General features: G+C 29.5%; 1 protein-coding gene across 2 annotated transcripts in view; it reads right to left on the reverse strand.

The window, feature by feature from the left end:
* Positions 1-13,999, reverse strand: part of LOC135129071 (cardioactive peptide) — a 48,675-nt gene that overhangs the window by 23,060 nt on the left and 11,616 nt on the right. The window contains exon 1 of one of the 2 annotated variants that reach the window (XM_064056154.1): positions 7,930-8,026. The exons of the other annotated variant lie outside the window; for it this stretch is intronic. Within the exon in view, the coding sequence (XP_063912224.1) occupies positions 7,930-7,996 (67 nt within the window). The 5' untranslated portion in view covers positions 7,997-8,026. Of the gene's footprint in view, positions 1-7,929; positions 8,027-13,999 lie in introns of those variants that run through there. 2 annotated transcript variants of the gene reach the window in all.

Here is a 13,999-nt window from a genome sequence, read left to right on the forward strand (position 1 = left end):
GATTTGGTTTTGATGTCAAAATTAATATCACAGAGATTAAAAACAAGGTTTTAATTATTATTGACAATGAAACTTCGTAATTTAATAGTTGAAGTTCAAGATTTATAAACTCGGAAGGTCCATTTTGACAAATAAAAATGTGGGATCGATGTCAAAATTAATGTCAAAGATATTAAAACAAAACGGAGCTTTTAATTAATATTAATATTGAAGCTTCAAATTTCAGAAGTCGAAGTTCAAGATTTAAAAAAGCGAAATGTCCACTTTGACAAACAAAGATTTGGGATTGATGTCAAAATTAACATCAAAGAGGTTTAAAAAAATCCAATTAAAGTATTAACATTGAAACTTCACAATTTAAAAATTGAGCTTCAAGATTTAAAAAATCAGGAGTCCATTTTGACAAATAAAAATTTGGGGCATCGATGTCAAAATTAATGTCAAAGATATTGAAAAAAACGGGCCTTTTAATTAATATTATTACTGAAGCTTCAACTTTTAAAGTTGAAGTTCAAGATTTAATAGATCCAGATGTCCACTTTGACAAACAAATATTTGGAATTTCTGTCAAAATTAATGTCAAAAAGATTTAAAAGCGCCAGTTTCTTTAATTAACATTAATATTGAAGCTCTAAAGGGAATAAAAAAGAAGTCCGGTCCTTTAATTGATAGCTCAAAATTTAAAAAGTCGGGTTGTCCACTTTGACAGAAACAAAGATTTAAGATTGATGTCAAAATTAATGTCAGAGATTTAAAAAGAAAATCCGAGTTTTGAATTCATATTAATATTGAACTTCCAGGATTTAGAAATTGAAGTTCAAGGTTTAAAAAGTCGAGGTTTCCACTTCGACAAATTAAGGATTGAGACCGATGTCAAAATGAATCTCAAAAATGAAGCCGAGTTTGACAAATAAAGATTTGGGATTGACTTCAATGAATACCAAAGATTAAAAAATAAATGGGGCTTGTAATTAATATTACTACTGAACTTTCAGAATTTAGAAGTTGAAGTTCAAGACTTAAAAATTCGGAGGGTTAATTTTGACAAATAAAAATTTAGGATTGATGTCAGAAAGACTTAAAATAACGCGGGGCTTTTAATTAGTATTAACATTGATTCTTCAGAAACTAAAAGTTGAAGTTCAAGATTTAACCATTTGGACAAATTGAATTTTAGGATTGATGTCAAAATTAATGTCAAAGATATTTAAAAAACGGGTCATTTAAATAGTACTTGTTAATACTGAAGCTTCAGCGTTTAAAAGTCAAAGTTCAAGATTTAAAATGTCGAGATGATCGCTTTGACAAACAAAGATTTGGGATTGATGTCAAAATTAGTGTCAAAGAGATTTAAAAAGTTGGGGTGTTTAATTAATGTAAATATTGAAGTTCCAGAACTTAAAATTCGAAGTTCAAGATTTAGACCGTCGAGGCGTCCCTTTTGACAAATAAACATTTGGGATTGATGTGAAAATTGTCAAACAACTCGAGATTTTTTATTAATATTAATATTGAATTTTCAGAATTTAAAAGTTCAAGCTCAAGGTTAATAAGTGGGAAGGTCCATTTTGACAAATACAAATTTGGGATTGATGTCAAAATTAATGTCAAAGAGATTTAAAATAACCCGGGGCTTTTAATTAATAATAACATTGATTCTTCAGGTTCTAAAAGTTGAACTTCAAGATTTCACCGTTTGAACAAATAGAAATTTAGGATTGATATCAAAACTAATGAGAAATATATTAAAAAAACCGGGGCTTTTAATTAATATTATTACTGAAGCTTCAGCTTTTTAAAAGATTTGGGATTGATGTCAAAATTAGTGTCAAAGAGATTTAAAAAGTTGGGGTTTTTAATTAATATTGATATTGAAGCTCCAGAATTTAGAAGTCAAAGTTCAAGACTTAAAAAGTCGAGGTGTCTTCTTTGACAAATTAAGGTTTGCCGCTGATGTCTAAATTAATGTCAAAGGGATTAAAAAAGAAGTCAGAGATTTGACATTTGAAAAATTTGGGATTGATGTCAAAATTAATGTCAAAGATATTCAAAAAAACGGGTCTTTTAATTAATACTTATTACTACTGAAGTTTCAGCGTTTAAAAGTCAAAGTTCAAGATTTAAAATGTGGAGATGATCACTTTGACAAACAAAGATTTAAGATTGATGTCAAAATTAATGTCAGAGATTTAAAAAGAACGAGTTTTTAATTTATATTAATATTGAACTTCAAGATTTAAAAAGTCCAGGTTTCCACTTTGACAAATTAAGGATTGAGATCGATGTCAAAATGAATCTCAAAAACGAAGCCGAGTTTGACAAATAAAAATTTGGGATTGACCTCAATGAATGTCAAAGATTAAAAGAGAAATGGGGCTTCTAATCAATGTTACTACTGAACTTTCAGAATTTAGAAGTTGAAGTTCAAGTTTTAAAAAGTCGGAGGGTCCATTTTGACGAATAAAAATTTGGGACTGATGTCAAAATTAATGTCAAAGATATAAAAAAACGGGGCTTTTAATTAATATTAATACTGAAGCTTCAGGTTTTATAGTGGAAGTTGTTCAACATTTAAAAGGTCGAGTTATGCACTCTGACAGAAACAAAGATTTAAGATTGATCTCAAAATTATTATTAGAAATTAAAAAAAAAACGAGTTTTTAATTAATATTAATATTAAACTTCCAGAAATTAGAAATTGAAGTTCAATATTTAAAAAGTCGGGGTTTCCACTTTGACAAATTAAAGATTGAGCCTGATGTCAAAATTCATCTCAATAATGAAGCCGGGTTTGACAAATAAAGATTTGGGATTGATCTCAATGAATGTCAAAGATTAAAAAAGAAATGGGACTTGGAATCAATATTACTACTGAACTTTCAAAATTTAGAAGTAGAAGTTCAAGATTTAAAAAGTCGGAGGGATCATTTTCACAAATAAAAATTTGGGATTGATGTCAAAACTAATGTCAAAGGTATAAAAGAAACGAGGCTTTTAATTAATATTAATGCTAAAGCTTCAAATTTTAAAGTGGAAGCTCAAGATTTAAAAAGTCGAGTTGTCCAGTTTGACAAACATACAGATTTGAGATTGATGTCAAAATTAATGTCAGAGATTTAGAAAAACCGGAGTTTTGAATTAATATTAATATTGAACTTCCAGAATTTAGAAACTGAAGTTCGCGATTTAAAAAGTCAAGGTTTCTACTTTGACAAATTAAGGATTGAGACCGATGTCAAAATTAATTTCAAAAACGAAGCCGAGTTTGACAATTAAAGATTTGGGATTGACCTCAATTAATGTCAAAGATTGAAAAAGGAAAAGGGGCTTCTAATTATTATTACTACTGAACTTTCAGAATTTAGAAGTTGAAGTGCAAGATTTAAAAATTCGCAGGCTCCATTATGATAATTAAAAATTTGGGACTGATGTCAAAATTAATGTCAAAGATATAAAACAGGGGCTTTTATTTAATATTAATACAGAAGCTTCGGAGTTTAAAGTGGAAGCACAAGATTTAAAAAGTCGAGTTCTCCACTTTGACAAAAACAAAGATTTGGGATTGTTGTCAAAATTAATGTCAGAGATTTAAATAAACCGGAGTTTTTAATTAATATTAATATTGAACTTCCAGAATTTAGAAATTGAAGTTCAAGCTTTAAAAAGTCGAGGTTTTCACTTTGACAAATTAAAGATTGAGACCGATGTCAAAATTCATCTCAATAATGAAGCCGGGTTTGACAAATAAAGATTTGGGATTGATCTCAATGAATGTCAAAGATTAAAAAAGAAATGGGACTTGGAATCAATATTACTACTGAACTTTCAAAATTTAGAAGTAGAAGTTCAAGATTTAAAAAGTCGGAGGGTCCATTTTGACATATAAAAATTTGAGATTGATGTCATAATTAATGTCAAAGGTATAAAAAGAAACGAGGCTTTTAATTAATATTAATGATAAAGCTTGAAGTTTTAAAGTGGAAGCTCATGATTTAAAAAGTCGAGTTGTCCATTTTGACAAAAACACAGATTTGGGATTGATATCAAAATTAACGTCAGAGATTTAAATAAATCGGAGTTTTTAATTAATATTAATATTGAACTTCCAGAATTTAGAAATTGAAGTTCAATATTTAAAAAGTCGGGGTTTCCACTTTGACAAATTAAAGATTGAGACCGATGTCAAAATGAATCTCAAAAACGAAGCCGGCTTTGACAAATAAGATTTGGGATTGACCTCAATGAATGTCAAAGATTAAAAAAGAAATGGGGCTTGAAATCAATATTACTACTGAACTTTCAGAATTTAGAAGTTGAAGTTCAAGATTTAAAAAGTCGGAGGGTCCATTTTGATAAGTAAAAATTTGAGATTGATGTCATAATTAATGTCAAAGGTGTAAAAAGAAACGAGGCTTTTAATTAATATTAATGCTAAAGCTTCAAGTTTTAAAGTGGAAGCTCATGATTTAAAAAGTCGAGTTGTCCATTTTGACAAAAACACAGATTTGGGATTGATCTCAAAATTAATGTCAGAGATTTAAATAAATCGGAGTTTTTAATTAATATTAATATTGAACTTCCAGAATTTAGAAATTGAAGTTCAAGGTTTAAAAAGTCGAGGTTTCCACTTTGACAAATTAAAGATTGAGACCGATGTCAAAATGATTCTCAAAAACGAAGCCGGCTTTGACAAATAAGATTTGGGATTGACCTCAATGAATGTCAAAGATTAAAAAAGAAATGGGGCTTGAAATCAATATTATTACTGAACTTTCAAAATTTAGAAGTTGAAGTTCAAGATTTAAAAAGTCGGAGGGTCCATTTTGATAAATAAAAATTTGAGATTGATATCATAATTAATGTCAAAGGTATAAAAAGAAACGAGGCTTTTAATTAATATTAATGATAAAGCTTCTAGTTTTAAAGTGGAAGCTCAAGATTTAAAAAGTCGAGTTGTCCATTTTGACAAAAACACAGATTTGGAATTGATGTCAAAATTAATGTCAGAGATTTAAATAAACCGGAGTTTTTAATTAATATTAGTATTGAACTTCCAGAATTTAGAAATTGAAGTTCAATGTTTAAAAAGTCGAGGTTTTCACTTTGACAAATTAAAGATTGAGACCGATGTCAAAATGAATCTCAAAAACGAAGCCGGCTTTGACAAATAAAGATTTAGGATTGATCTCAATGAATGTCAAAGATTAAAAAAAAATGGGGCTTGGAATCAATATTACTATTGAACTTTCAAAATTTAGAAGTTGAAGTTTAAGATTTAAAAAGTCGGAGGGTCCATTTTGACAAATAAAAATTTGGGACTGATGTAAAAATTGACGTCAAAGATATAAAAAAACCGGGATTTTTGATTAATATTAATACTGAAGCTTCAGGTTTTAAAGTGGAAACTCAGGATTTAAAAAGTCGATTTGACAAAAACAAAGATTCGGGATTGATGTCAAATTTTATGTCAGAGATTTAAAAACAAAAACGAGCTTTCAATTAATATTATTATTGAATTTTCAGAATATCGAAATTGAAATTCAAGATATAAAAAGTCGGGGTATCCACTTTAACAAATTAAGGATTGAGACTGATGTCAAAATGAATCTCAAAAACGAAGCCGGGTTTGATAAATCATATTTTGGGATTGACCTCAATGAATGTCAAAGATTAAAAAAGAAATGGGGCATTTTGACAAATACAAATCTGGGATTGATGTCAAAATTAATGTCAAAGATATAAAAAAACGGGGCTTTTAATTGATATTAATACTGAAGCTTCAGGTTTTCAAGTAGAAGCTCAAGATTTAAAATGTCGGGTTGTCAACTTTGACAGAAACAAAGATTTACCATTGATGTTAAAATTAATGTCAGAGATTTAAAAAGAAAATCCGAGTTTTCAATTAATATTAATATTGAACTTCTACAATTTAGAAATTGAAGTTCAAGATTTAAAAAGTTGATTAAGGATTGAGACCGATGTAAAAATTAATCTCTAAAACGAAGCCGAGTTTGACAAACAAAACGATTTGGGATTGACCTCAATGAAAGTCAAAGATTAACAAAGGAACGTGGCTTGTAATTAATATTACTACTGAACTTTCAGAATTTAGAAGTTGAAATTCAAGATTTAAAAAGTCGGAGGGTCCATTCTGACAAATAAAAATTTGAGATTGATGTCAAAATTAATGTCAGAAATTAAAGAAAAACGTTGTTTTTAATTGATATTAAATTTCTAGAATTTAGAAATGGAAGTTCACGCCTTAAAAGGTCCTGGTTTCTACTTTGCCAAATTAAGGACTGAGACCGATGTCAAAATGAACCGCAAAAACGAAGCCGGCTTTGGCAAATAAAGATTTGGGATTGACCTCAATGAATGTCAAATATTAAAAAAGAAATGGGACTCGGAGGATCCATTTTGGGATTGATGTCAAAATTAATGACAAAAATATTTAAAAAACCCGGACTTTTAAGTTCAAGATTTAAAAATCAAGGCCTACTTTGACAAACAAAGTTATGGGATTCATGTCAATAATCTCGAAGGGTTTTTAAAAATCCGAGGTTTTTAATTACTATAAATATCGAAGCTCTAGAAATTAGAAGTTGAAGTACAAAATTTAAAACGTCAAGGTGTCGGTTTTGACAAATAAAAATTTGGCACTGATGTCAAAATGAATGTCAAATTGATTAAAAATAGCCGAGGATTTTCATTGTTATTAAATATTGAAGCTCCACAATTTAAAAATTGAAAATTTGAAGATTCCAAAAGTCAAAGGGTTCACTTTGACAAATAAAGATTGAGATTTATGTCAAAATTAATATCAAAGCTATTTTCTGGAAAAAATCACGAGGGATTGAAAAGGTCACTTTTTTAACCGAATTTTGTAATTTTGAAGCCTCGATTTTTAAAAGTGTTGAACCTTTAGAACTTAAAATGTCGAAATTAAGATATTCAAAATGTCGAGCCGTAAAGCTATGACTTTAATGAATCTATTGTCAAGAGATGATTTTTTTTTGAAGAAAAAAAACACGTAAACTGGAAAAAGTTTTAGTTTTTTGGTAAAAATGTAAAAGCTTGAAGACTGATGTAAACTTTTTCAAATTAAATATGATCGAAATTTGTTGGGAGATGTTAAAATATGCGAATTCGACATATGTATTATGAAATTTAAAAAATTTGAAGGTAAATTACATCAGTTTTTTCTGAGTTAAGCAATTAATAAATTGCTATATTAACAACTGTCTACTTTTCTTGCATTCCAAATGTGAATCTCCCTCATTTTCTTTTTTTAAGGGTGTATTATTTCAGCCCCCTCAAACTTGAAAGAAAATGACATTTCAAAAATATCAAGTCTCTTAAATTATCTCGGAAACTAGACCTGATGGAATTTTTAGCTTAATGAATTTCTATTCAACATCAGGTCAAAAACACAAAGAAATGTTATTTTCGTCTATTCATGAGGATCAAATTTAACTAAAATTTTTAAATAGTGCATTTTAAATGCGATTTACTTGCAAAAGTGCTTTAGAAAAATGCAGTTGTAAACATTTTTATGAGTTTTCTGCACCAAGTTTCACAAAAAAGACACTGCCTTCGATAAACATCCACCCCATGATGCTTTTAGAGAAAATCAATCCTTGAACGGATTTTGCTCAGGATGTGGCCAATGAAATTATTACGAGATCAATTTACGGTTTGTAATCTATAACCACAAATCATAATCAATACATTAGAATGATTCTATTCGATATTCAAGACAAGTATTAATTTGTCACTAAAGTTTATAACTTAAAAAGTATCCACCACCACCACCAATCCCATTATTCGCATATTCATAAGAAATCACTCTTCCGTCTCCTAACCCCTCAAAAAGATCAATTATAATTTCGACATTTCCGTGCGCTTTGAGGCCGACACACCGCCACATACCTCCAGCAAAATGATCCCATTGAAAAGCTAATAAGAGCATTCGTGGGGAATCTGGCGGATGCATCATCCAGGTTGAGGGCTGAGGTCGGCAAATCGCGTGGGGGTGTGTCCGCACATTAAACCCACCCCTGTGGCTGGAGGGGTTCGATGATGAGCACTGGAACAACTATACCTTGTGTCAGTAATATCATCGACTGAGATAACCAACTTGCTTCCTGCAAGCTTTATTTCGTTAATACACTTATTACAAGTGCTCAACCTCGAGGTGTCATGTGATCCATTCTTCACGCGGAACCGCGACAATTAACCGGTGCTCCGAGAACCGCGTGTCCGACGAGAAGAAAACGGAAAATCCCGTCGGATAGTCGGTGAGGATTTTCACGAGAGTTTGATTGCCGTTGTGTGAAGGTGAGTGGATATGGTGGCATGGGGGTGTAGAATTTAAACAATTATTCAAACTAAAAATTAACATTTCAAGAAAATATGAAGTAATTTAAAAATTAAAATTCTCTGCTTAATAAATAGAGTAGTAAACTACTAATTTGAAATAGAAGGATTTTCTCGAATTATATAATTATTTTCAACAGTAAAACGGTGATTTTTTTCCTAAAATTTGTGAATATGTCTACTTACAAAATTATCCTTTACTTATTTTTAAAAGCTTTTTGAATATGGTCATATTTTTCCGTAATTTTCAAATTTAAACATTATTTTTTGATGATTGTTGAAAGAATCATAACTGCAGAAATGTGGTAAGAATGATTATTTTTTCTATTCAGAACCAATGAGTTTAAATTTTAGAACGGAAGTTTTACTTAGGTAAATGTTTTTATACCCTATATCTACATATTTTACAGTAATTTATTCTAAAACTTAAAGTTTTCAACACAATTCTTCAGCATTAGACCATAGTACAAATAAATACACACACAAACTATTACCATTATTTATAATATTAACGCAAACATTGTATTTAAGTTTAATTCACTGGATTTTTATACAAGATTATAGAATCCACACTTACTTAAATGTAATTCTGAAACAACTTTTGACAAAACATTTTAGTTAATTTTGTAAACATCAAGATATATTTTTTTGTCTAAGCCCAGTTGTGAAAAAAATCCAGAAACCTTTCTTTGAGGGAAGCACTCTTAAATTTTTGTAGTATACTCTCCACCTGTATAAATATAGAGTGTTATTAAATGATTTGCATCTAGTTGGCTGTGAACTTCATTTATTAATGTGCCGCTTCATTTAACTTCTTGCTAAATTAATTTATTGGTCAATTAGTTGTCAAATTTTGAATCAAATTTTCACGTTTATTTCTTTATATCGGAAAAATGTGAACTCAAGAAGAAAATAAATTTACTATCGAAGCCTATCGTCGGTATGGCCAAGAGACAGAAGTACGTATTTTTCGAAAGATAAAATTTATTATCCAATCGTGTTCACGGTCCTCTAGACGTAAATGATTTATTAAATATTTAAATACTAATCCTTATGTCATTTTGTGTAAAAGCATTTTTTTTGGCAAAATCTGATTCTACTGTATATCATTTCCGAAAAAAAATGTTTCTTGGGTAGTATTTAGAATTGCTGAAAACACTGGCGAAAACCGCGTTCCGAAATTTCCATAAGTAACTGAGATATCTATTTTTAAAAATACGTAATGAAAAATTTCTAACTAAATATCAGCTGCAACAGTTGATTTTTGCCCAGCTTTGCTGATTTAATGATGATGATTGGTAAAGAAACGACGTCATTACTCACTCAAATTTAGATTGGCAGCAAGTAATCTTTTAAGTGCCGTTGAAATAACTTATAGGTATTTTTTATTTTAACTAATTTTAATTGTAGGCATATTTTTTTTAATTTTTTTAATACCTTGTTGATTATGTTATAAGTTTTTCAAAGTGAATTTATGTGAAAAATTAACTATCATCATTTTTAAATTCACCTGTATCACATCAGAAAATGGAGTATCTGGGCACAATAAAACTAAACTATTAAAATAAACACATTTTAAATTCTGTGCCACGAAATCCACCAATCAAACGTGGTGCTTAATTTAAAATATTCATTGTTGCCAACTTAAATTTGAGTGATTAAATAATAACATGTTTTTCACTGAATGGGGGCCATCTTAATCGTGCATATGCAAATAAAAGCAAATTTTTGACAGAGCACGAATAACAACAAAATGCATTGGTAACACTGATTTATTTAATTTACTTCACTTGCTATCTAGGAAAAAACCAAGGTTAGTTAGAGAAAATATCTGTTTAAATGATTTTGGAAAACGACAGTCTCTGAGTCTCTCAAATACTGTAAGTTTTCTTGTTGAGTTTACTAAGTGTTTCGCGATTTTTTTTTATTCTGGTTTTATACAACAAAATGAATGATTGAAGTAAATTTTTGAGTTGGCAATCCTGAATTATTGGCAGCAATGTTAGTATGTCAGTTCACAGTTGTCAACTTTGACTTAAGCGCGCCTAAAAACCATTGGGAAGATGGCAGCTACTGAATTGACATACAAAATTTCAATCTGATGTCAGATATGCCATCATAAATTGCTGCCAACCTGACAGCTAAAATCACAAACATTAATAGTCACTCGGAATAAATAATACTCAGTATTAACATTTTCATACACACGTAGTCAAAAGCCCCCGGGGAAGATTTCACATCCTTATCAAAATTTTTGTTCTTATTAAAATGTTGATAACGTCTTCATACATTTTTATTAAGAAAGTCTAGTAACTGTCTAGACTCTAACGAAGTCCAAAAACTATGGAAAGGAAGGCACACAAATCTGGAAACACTGAATTCTATAAATAAACAATCGTATGTTTATAAGTTCATAGAAAACTTTCTGTAACCTTAGACAATTTGCGAGTTCTAAAAACGTACTCAAAATTCTGGAAATTTTCAAGCTTTGCACACTCAGTATTGGAGACTTGTTAACTGTTGAAGCTCTGAAAATTCAAGTAACTCTAAAAATCGGGAGAACTTTGGAAATTTTGTCAAAACATTAGGAATTTTAGAGAGCCTAGAATAAAATTTGAAAAAATTAGGAAATTTTTAAAATTCTATAAACTTGAAAATTGTAAAAAAATCAAGAAATTGTAAAAGGTGTGAAGGTTCTGAAAACTTGGGAATTTGTTAAAACCGTATCAACTGTCTTCTGTGGGGATACAGGAAACTGTAAAAAAACTGGAGAGTCTGTAAACCTTGAGGAATTTTTAATCTACAAATAGTAGAAAATTTAGAAAGTGTAGAAATTTTGAAAATTCTAGATTCTAGGAAAACTTTGGAACCTCTAGACTCAAAATTTTTTGAAAATTTGAAAGCTGTAAAAATTCTAAAAACTTTGAAATCTCTAGAAACTTCGAAAACTGTAAAAAATCTAGAAATACTTAAAGACATGAAGGTTCGGTTCTGGAAACATCAAAATATGTTAAAACCATTTCAAAAGCCAGAATCCTTTAAACTTTACATGGGTATTCTCGAAACTATAGAATAGAAGTTTTGAGAAATCTAGAATTACTAGAAAATTTAAAGTATATAGAAATTCTGAAAATTCTAGATTCTACAGAAATTTTGGAATCTCTACAAAGACGAAAGTTTTACAAGCCTTAAAATCTTTAAAAATTTTAGAAAGTATAAATTTCTAAATGTGTCAAAATTTAGGAATTCTAAACGTTGTGAAAGTTGTGGAAACTGGAAATTCTTCAAACGTGAAAGAATTTGTGGACTGTGAAACCCCAACTGTAGAAACTTTAAAAACTGAAAGTATTCTGAATTACCGGGATTCTAAAATTCTAGAAACTATGGAAAGTTTGGTGAAACATTTAAACTCTAATCATTTTTAGGGGTTCTGCAAACCTGGAAGAATTTTTGAAAATTTGGAAGTTGTAAGAATTCTAAAAACTCTAAAACTCTAGAAACTCCGGAAACTGTAAAAAATCTAGAAATTATAAAAGGCGCGAAGATTCTGGAAACTTCAGAATTGTTAAAATCATATCAACTGTCTTTTGTGACAGTTCAGTAGATGTAGAAGAATTGGAAATTCCACAAACCTGGAAGGATTTGTAGACTCTGAAAATTTGATAAACTCTTAAAAGCCTACATGTATACTCTCGAGACTCTAGAAGCTTTGAGAAGTCTAGAATTACCAGAAAATTTAGAGATTATAGAAATTCTGAAAATTCTAGATACTACAGAAATTTTGGAATAAAAACTTTAAAAGCTTTAAAACTTTTAGAAACTGTAAAAACTCTAGAGACTTCGAAATGTGTAAAAATGTAGAAATTCTAAAAGCTGTGGAAGTTGTGAAACCCCAACTGTGGAAACTTAAAAAATGAAATTACTCTGAATTGCTGAGATTCTAGAATTCTAGAAATTATGGAAAGTTTGATAAATCTAAAATTTGAGAAACATTTAAACTTTAGAAATTCTTAGAGGTTGTGCAAACCTGGAAGAATTTTTGAAAATTTGGAAATTGTAAAATTTCTAAAAACTCAGAAAATTTTAGAAACTTCGAAAACTGTAAAAAATCTAGAAATTCTAAAAGGCGCCAAGGTTTTGGAAACTTTAGAATTGACAAAATCATATCAACTGTCTTTTGTGGCAATTCAGGAGATGTAGAAGAACTGGAGATTCTACAAACCTGGAAGAATTTGTGAACTTTGAAAACTTGGGAATCTCTTAAAATTCAGAATCCCTTAAACTCTACATGGGTGCTCTTGTAACTCTAGAAGCTTCGAGAAATCTAGAATTACTAGAAAATTTAGAAAATATAGAAATTCTGAAAATTCTAGATTGTACAGAAATTTTGGAATCTCTACAAACACGAAAATTTTACAAACTTTAAAAATTTTAGAAACTTCGAAATATGTAAAACATCTAGAAATTCTAAACGGTGTGAAAGTTGTGAAAATTTAGGAAACTTAGAATTCTATCAACTGCGATTGTAGAATTCTAGAAACTACGGAAAGTTTGATAAATCTAAAATTTGATAACCATTTAAATTCTACAAATTCTTAGGGGTTTTGCAAAGCTGGAAAAATTTTTGAAAATTTGGAAGTTGTAAAAATTCTAAAAACTCTAGAAACTCCGAAAACTGTAAAAAATCTAGAAATCCTAAAAGGCGTAAAGCTTCTGGAAACTTCGGAATTTGTTAAAAGAAGAAGTGGAGATTTTACAAACCTGGAAGAATTCATGGACTCTGAAAATTTGAAAAACTCTTAAAAGCCAGAATCCTTTAATCTCGACATGTGTACTCTCGAGACTCTAGAAGCTTTGAGAAATCTAGAATTACTAGAAAATTTAGAGATTATAGAAATTCTGAAAATTCTAGATTCTACAGAAATTTTGAAATCTCCGCAAACACGAAAGTTTTACAAACTTTAAAAATTTTAGAAATTATGAGAAATCTAGAAACTTCGAAATGCGTAAAAAACTACAAATTCTAAAAAGTGTGAAAGTTGTGGAAACTTAGGAAAGTCTTAGAATTCTATCAACTGTCTACTGTGTCAATCTAGAAGACTGTAGAATAACTGGAAATTCTTCAAAGCTGAGAGAATTTGTGGATTGTGAAACTCCAACTGTGGAAATTTTTAAAAATGAAATTGCTCTAAATTACTGGGATTCTAGAAGCTGTGGAAAGTTTGATAAATCTAAAATTTGAGAACCATTTAAATTCTAGAAATTTTTAGCGGTATTGTAAACCTGGAAAAATTTTAGAAAATTTGGAAGTTGTGAGAATTCTAAAAACTCTGAAAACTCTAGAAACTCCGAAATCTGTAAAAATTTACAAATTCTAAAGGGGGTGAAGGTTTTGGAAACTTTAGAATTGTTAAAATCATATCAACTGTCTTTTGTGACAATTCAGTAAATGTAGAAGAATTGGAAATTCCACAAACCTGGAAGAATTTGTAGACTCTGAAAATTTGATAAACTCTTAAAAGCCAGAATCCTTTAAACTCTACATGTATACTCTCTTAGAAATTTTGGAATTTCAGCAAGCACGAAAGTTAAAAAAAAACCTTAAAAATTTTAGAAACCGTGA

The sequence above is a fragment of the Zophobas morio genome, unplaced genomic scaffold, assembly GCF_036711695.1.
Source record: "Zophobas morio isolate AGI-343-1 ecotype UQ-CSIRO unplaced genomic scaffold, CSIRO_AGI_Zmor_V1 ptg000014l, whole genome shotgun sequence".
NCBI lineage: Eukaryota > Metazoa > Arthropoda > Insecta > Coleoptera > Tenebrionidae > Zophobas > Zophobas morio.